General features: G+C 40.4%; 1 protein-coding gene across 7 annotated transcripts in view; it reads left to right on the forward strand.

Annotated features, from left to right (window-relative positions):
• LOC147153458 (synaptotagmin-2-like) overlaps window positions 1–5,055 on the forward strand; it is a 68,727-nt gene extending 63,672 nt beyond the window's left edge. For all 7 annotated transcript variants that reach the window (XM_086030106.1, XM_086030096.1, XM_086030124.1 and 4 more), the window contains one exon: window positions 281–5,055. In XM_086030106.1, coding sequence (XP_085886232.1) covers window positions 281–496 — 216 coding nt within the window. In that variant the 3' untranslated portion in view covers window positions 497–5,055. The remainder of the gene's footprint in view (window positions 1–280) is intronic.
• Window positions 5,056–7,216: the final 2,161 nt, after the last annotated feature.

The raw sequence follows: 7,216 nt of genomic DNA on the forward strand, positions 1-7,216 counted from the left end.
ATCTATCATGATGAGTAGTTAAATAGACGGCCAGTGGGAAGTACATAAATAGGTGGAATAGATGGAAGTTAATGGGTAGTTTATTGATCAATAGGGTAGGTAGATTACAAATAGTGGTTATGGGTATGTTAGTATTTAGGGTTTGGTAGGTTGGTAGCCAGGTATGTAATAAGAGGTAGGTAAATAGATACTATAGGAAGGCTGTAAGATATTTCTTGTTTAGTTTTTTTTCTAATTTGGTTGTGACATACTCTCTTGTATTTGTTTTTTTAATTACCAGAAAATCCAAGCTGTGATCACAGTGCTGGATTACGACAAGATTGGTAAGAACGACGCCATCGGAAAGATCTGGGTGGGTAGCAAGTCGACCGGGGCCGGGCTGAAACACTGGTCCGACATGTTGGCCAACCCCCGACGTCCCATTGCCCAGTGGCATCCACTGCAGCCAGAGGAGGAGGTGGATGGCGCCCTCGCAGCCCTGGCTGCCAAGAAGTAAACCCCTAACCCATTCCCACGGTGCCCTCGAACGACCCACATGTTTCCGATCAGGTCCACAGCGCCCACATGTCAATGTATATTCCGGTCCCAAATGTACATCCCCCCAATTCCCTGCCTCTCCTCTCTACCATCTTTCAAAAGATCCATAGATACAGTACATGATGCCAAATAGAGCTTAAAAAAAAAAAAAAAAAAAAAAAAAAAAAAAAAAAAAAGCATCATGTAATATGAAATCATGTCATTGAAAAAAGACGACAAGTTAGAGGATGGACAGATGCTCTGTTGATTTTCCTTTAGATCTATTTTTGTATTGGGATTGTGGTTCTGTTACTGAAAGTACAGCGTCAACTATGAAGAACAGTTAGAGCGCTAAATGGGAATCTGGCAAGAGGGGGGATAAAACACCCATTCATCATCTATATTGTACCTTTCCCTTTAGTGACACAGTCTGCTTAGGATAGTGCTTAATAATAAAAATGCTTTATACTGCCATATGATAGAGGAATAACACAAGCAGGTCCATTCCTTGGGTGTATTGTGCACCACGCGCCACACCTGCCACTTATATTACTCGACCATTCTGTTAGGTTAACATACATTCCTAGAGTTGGGTAGCAAGTAGTGGTAGGCACATATCCAGTTACCCACAGACACACTGCCTTTTCGATTAGTTCACTTTTCACCCATCGTCTCAGGAATACTGAGAGGAGACTCCACGCCTTTTTTTCTACACGGGTTGTTATGATCAAAACACGGTGAGAGAGAAACCATTTGATCGCTTTTCAGGAAGGCTGTTCTCCATGCAGATCGGTAGATGGATCTTGAGTTTCAAAGATGAGGGGAAATGTGTGTTTTTATTTGTCCTTAACTGTGCAAAATATCAATTGAAGGGACTATCAGAGTGGCGACAATGACCAAGACTTGACTGCTACCACCAATGACATGACATTTACAAGGTGTCGGTTGTCACTGCCTGCCGTCTACCAACTCCCGTCCCAACGGCGCCGTATCTCATTCATTCAGTGCTACTGCCATTAGTCATGGACTCCACACAAGGGTTTCACCGCTGTACCGTCCTACAGTCATAAAGGAGACAAGCCTTCCAAGTATCAAAATAAGCAATTTTCAACTACCAGGGACGCCTTCCGCTAGTGTTGTTGTTCTCTTTGTTTCTCGCTCGCTTTCTTTTTGATTCATGCCATTATTTTATTTAAAACACCTTAATTCCTCAAGCACTTTAACTAAAAATGTTTCATCTTAACATTGTTCCAAACCAGAGCTTTAATTATTACTTTTATGAAGAATTATTCACGGGATAATTAGTGGAGTTGATTGTGTGTATTTTATGCCTCAGTTTTGTGTGTCTTTCAATTGTTTGGGTGTAACTTGTCTTGGATTGCAAAGATAATGTATGGAACACAGCACTGATTCACGCGTGTTTCATACACAGTGTACCAAACAACTCAATTTAATTGCACTAACTGGGAATCTTTCTGTCTGGAAGTTGTTCTTTGGTCAGATTTTTTTTTTCTTTTTTTTCCCTCGGGGATGAAATGCTTTGGGCACATTCGTTTCTGGTTCTGTGTTTGGTTCGCTGTATTTTAAATAATTCAAGTTTTTGAATTGCAGAGACTTCAGCTCATGAGTACAATTGGTCTATATCTGCACCAGTGCTAACAACAAAAACTACCAGTTGACTGTGCTTTGTCAATGTGAATCGAATGCATTTTGGAATCGATCATCGTTTTTCTTTATAACCACCAATTATTAAGAATTGTTCATCTTTTTTGTGTTGACAACACTAAAGAAAAGGCGACATGGAAGCAATCAAGCAACCCGTTGGTGTAATTTTGCCTATATACATAGTTCATCCACGTTGATACTGCATGTTTATACAAAATACTGTACATAAGAGCATGTTTTAGAGACGGAGCAAAAATATCTCGTGTACTTAAATGGGTGTCATTTGTCATTTTATTAACACTGAAAGTGGTTAAAAAAAGATGCACTGTATATTTTCTAAATGAAACAAATGAATATTTATTTTCCATGAGGGTCATTGGAGAGAATGTCATCCAGATGTTAGAGTAATACTACTACTAATTACAAGGAACCTTTCCACGCCTGAAATTCTTAAGCAAGTGTGTCGTCCAGTACTGTGCGTGACTTCATGTAGGATGAAAATATAGCCGCATGCTTGCTATCTAACTCTTTGTGGTCCGAGTATTATGATTTGCTTTCATTTTGAAAAAACATACTTACCATACATATTGGTTCAAGGTTTATATGAAAGCTACTTTGTCTTCATTTTGAGTATTGTTTGGTTTTAGTTTTTTTATGTATGGAACAAGGGTATCCAAGTCTTCAAGCCTATAATTTTCCGAAATGTCCTTTCTGACTATTACAATTTAGACCTGTATTATAGTGTTTGTGCCAATGGCGATCCAGAATAAATTCATGTCTGGGTTATTTCTTCCAATGGGGCCAAAATAATGAACAATTCTATTCCACTGAACACAAATGACTTGGAGTCCCCCATCCCCCTTTTCCTTACATTTGATTTATTCTTTGCATTTAAATGACCTTCACGGCTATGTGTCTTCAACTGTGTTTATTATACAATATATGTAGGGAAGTTAAATGATAAAACTAAAGCCATAAAACTCAAGCACTAACTCTTTAGAGCTCAGCTAGTAGAGTTTAATTGTCCCGACATTCTGTTGAGTGGTCTTTGTTAATTAAGAGGGCAAGATTATTACACATATGTGAGCATTCACAACACTTTCCTATGGCAGATGTACGTGTTTTGATTTATTAATTTACAGTATTTTTTAACTAGGTAGGCTGACTGCATTATAAGTGTCATGTCACACACAAGTTCTTCATAACCCTTCCAAAATGATGTACAGAGGGCATTAAGTGTAATGTATCGACTAAACTGGGTTTGTCTGCTTTTTAGTTTAGCATAGTTTTGATGAACACTACTAACAAAGTGGTTTCAAACCCATTTTAACAAAACCAAGAACAAACTTGTCACAGCAGACATTATAATGCTCGCTTGCGTATAAAAATGTAAACTAAACAACGCTGTTTCTAGTTGGATGCAGTAAGCTTATTTTCTACAAAAAGTGTTGTCATCTTCACTAGAAGAGGTTCGCTAGATCTTCTTCGCTAGAGGTTCAAGCTTGGCTTTAGGTTAAAGCTTAGCATTTATAGCTTTAAAGAGTATGGCTCATGCTGAAAAATACTAGCACCAGAGCCAGAGCTTTGGCCCCGTTATCTGAAGCAAAGTTTAGCGAATAATACACTTGTAGGAAAGGGTTACCTTCTCCCAGTTTTAGCTAATGCTGCTATCGTAGACATAAATACAACCATGAGCAGGACGTTAGCTTAATGTATAAACCGTTAATGTTTCCAAACGTACAAAAACTAGCAAAGGCATTTAGCTTTCACTGCTGCTCTGATGATCTGAGTGCAAACATTTCAGTGTGTGTGGAAAGACTGCCAGTCCCTTGCAATGACCGCCTGCATTCGTTGCCCGATTTCGCAGAGCCAGACTCGTTTACAAAGCAAAACGTGAGATGACAAAGCAAAAGTGACTGGAGAAACAAGCACAGTGACGAGATTTTTACTCTGCTTTTGTCACGATTGATGAGGCTCTTTTGGGGGTACAGAAAGGATTGTGTGTTTGTTTGGAACTGAAGTAACAACCTTCCTCAGTGGCCATGGTGCAACAATCGCGCCAAACTTCAACATTCATTCCTAAATGTGCATCTTTATTCCAATGTTTCTCACTACCTTTGGTTGTAACACACTATGTGCACAACTGTTTTACATATTTCAATTCTGGGATTTAAAAAGGGAAAACATCCATCAATTTAAAACACACATTCAACTCTCATTACTCACTTTTTTTTAGTCGTGCTGTTCATTAGCAAAATGTGCAATCACTTATTTTCCTTCTGTGATGTAGTCTTCAGATGTAGACTGTCTGTGTGCATTTGTCAACCTGAATGTTGCCTTTATATTTGTGTCTTTGTCCTGTTCCTGTGTAAATCATCAATCATTCTTCTGAAGAAATGGGCGCATGGAGTTCTTCCCCAAATTCAGCTTTTACTGTGCGTAAAGAATGCTGGCCTCCATGTTTAGAACGTGGATATAGTGTATACTGCCAAATTCCCGTACCTGACCCCTTTTTGAACACTTGCACCTCTCATTCAAGATGTTTTATTTTTTCTTTCTCTTCCTCATCCTCTTTGAAAGCAATGGATTGGAGGACGGTCAGGTTGTGTCCTCTAGCTGTGTTCCTTCGTGTCTTGTGTCGTGGTGCGCGTGTTCATGTCAGTACTTGTGCCTACTGTGGATCGCATGCTTTAGCCCTTGACTGGACACAAACGTTACTCACAAACTCCTCTTGACCCTTATGTGGACAAATGTCGGGGATCCTTACATTATCAAGGGAGCCAAATAACTTATTACAAATTTATCATATGTGTTACCAGTTCTGTAAAAAAAACAAAAAAAAACAAATAGGAAATAAAGAACTTTTAAGTACAATGATGCTTTGTGTCTGATATGTGGTGCAATTGTGTTAAACGAGAAAAACAAATGCCGCTCTTTGATATTTGTACCTTTTTTTTTAACAAACCGCAAACAAGCAAAGGTGAAAATCATTACATGTGCTAATAACTTTACTGACTGGTACTCAAGATGATCCGCACAGAACGCTACACATAACGATGCTTCTACTGACAATCGCGAGTCCAAACAGATGTCTGTCACAGTACCAAGACTGACTTTTGAGAAGCAAGCGCGATGGCTGACAGGGCATCTAGACTGCTGGAAGAAGAAAAAGTAGAGGAAGAAAAGAAAAGCTTGCCTGTTACATTATCCGGTAACAACATTGCAGTTGCAAACTTTTTTCCAGAGGTGGGCATTCCGTCCCAGGGACGGAACGGTCCGTCCGTCCGGGACAGCCAATTTTATGGACGGTCGGATGGAGGATGAGAACTCTTTTAAAAAGGACGGACTAAGCAAGGATGGAGGTAGGTGTTCGTCCATCACTCTAATCGTCCCTAACCGGGTCAGGTCAAGTCCAGGCTGATGTGTTGTGTTGGGCAAGGACGTCCTTGCTAAGCTTGCACAACACAGGAGTGCTCTTTTTCATGTGTGTTCTCTACCTGCAGTATTGTTCTCAAAGGCATAGTCTGCCCTCTAGCGGATGCCCATTTCACTGACGAGGGGAAAGAAAAACACTGAAAGTGGAAGATGTTCGTTCTCCTCCTAAAATAACATTGCGTGAAAACGTGCAACAAAACAAAATAGCATTGTGTTATTACACAATCTTAAATATTCTCGTGATGTCCGCGTCATCATCATCTTCATCATCACATCACGATAGTGGTTGCTGGCAGCTAAAAAAGCTGTCTTAGTTAAACAGTTGTAAACAATTCAACCCACTCACGATACTCCCAGCCGGTAAAGTGGATGTGCATCGGAAATTAGCCAGAAAATGAGCTTGAAATAATGTCATGCATGGACGCTTTTTTTTTTTCTTTTTTGGGGGGGACGGCAGCGGGGGGCGAACCGACAGAATGTAAGGATGGGAGCGCTTTAAAAGGACGAGGACGGGAGGAGTCGGGGGAAGATAATTTTTATGAATAAGGACGGAGGGACGAGGACGAAACTGTACCCAGGATGGGGATGAAGGACGGACCGGATGGAGGACGGACCGGCAAAAAAGGGTGAAGTGCCCAGCTCTGCTCTTTTCCTTTGAATGACTTGGAAGGCAAGTTTTACACTCAACACAACCAGTTGCTCCTCCATTGGTGAAATCCAGCAACAACGCCAGCTTCCGGTTGCTTTCTAATTGGCTATTGTTCAGTTCCATGTCACAATGATAGTCTGTTGCATGACCGAACTCAGTGTTGACCGCACACACAACTATTTGTGATTGGAAATATTGAACAGGTTTAATATTACGATTTTCGGCCCTGACCACCGATGGAGCAACTCACACCACACCAGGAGAATTGGTCATAAAAACTATAAAAATAATGACATAAAAATAATGACTGTACCCCCGTGGAGAGATGATGCAGTCAAGACATCAAAAAGAAAATGCAGGAGCGCAGAGAGGAGGTGGTGAAAAACTGGACTTACAGTGCACTATGAAATACAACTCAAATCAAATCAGTCAAACAGGCAAGAACTTCTTATTTCTCAAACCTCATCACAGTTAATAAAAGCAACCCCAGATTTCTCTTCTCCACCTCCGATCTTTTAACCAACTCCAATTTTAATAATAAGAGGCCAACAGACGCTGTCTCTGTGAGGACTATGCAGACCACTTCAGAAGTAAAATCATAAGGTCCAGTCTTTTAGCCTGTCAAGACATAAATTTTAATACACCTGGACAGTCATTTTTACCTGAGGAAACACTGGAAAGTTTTGCCCTGGTTGATGCAAGGACACTTGGTCGAGTTTTCTCACAAGTAAATCCAACAACCTGCCTTGTAGATCTAATTCCCAAATCTCTTTCAAAGACATTTTATGGATTTTTTTGAGGAACAGATTTTAAATATAGCCAATTGCTCTCTTCAGACGGGTGCCTTCCCCGCCGCCTTTAAAATGGCGGTGGTGAAGCCCCTTCTGAAGAAGAGCAATCTGGACCCCAGCGTTTTTAACAATTATCCGAGTATCCAAGTATCCAACTTAC

The sequence above is a fragment of the Filicampus tigris genome, chromosome 1 (genome assembly GCF_054856515.1).
Source record: "Filicampus tigris isolate MCC_2025a chromosome 1, RoL_Ftig_1.0, whole genome shotgun sequence".
NCBI classification, from domain to species: Eukaryota; Metazoa; Chordata; class Actinopteri; order Syngnathiformes; family Syngnathidae; genus Filicampus; species Filicampus tigris.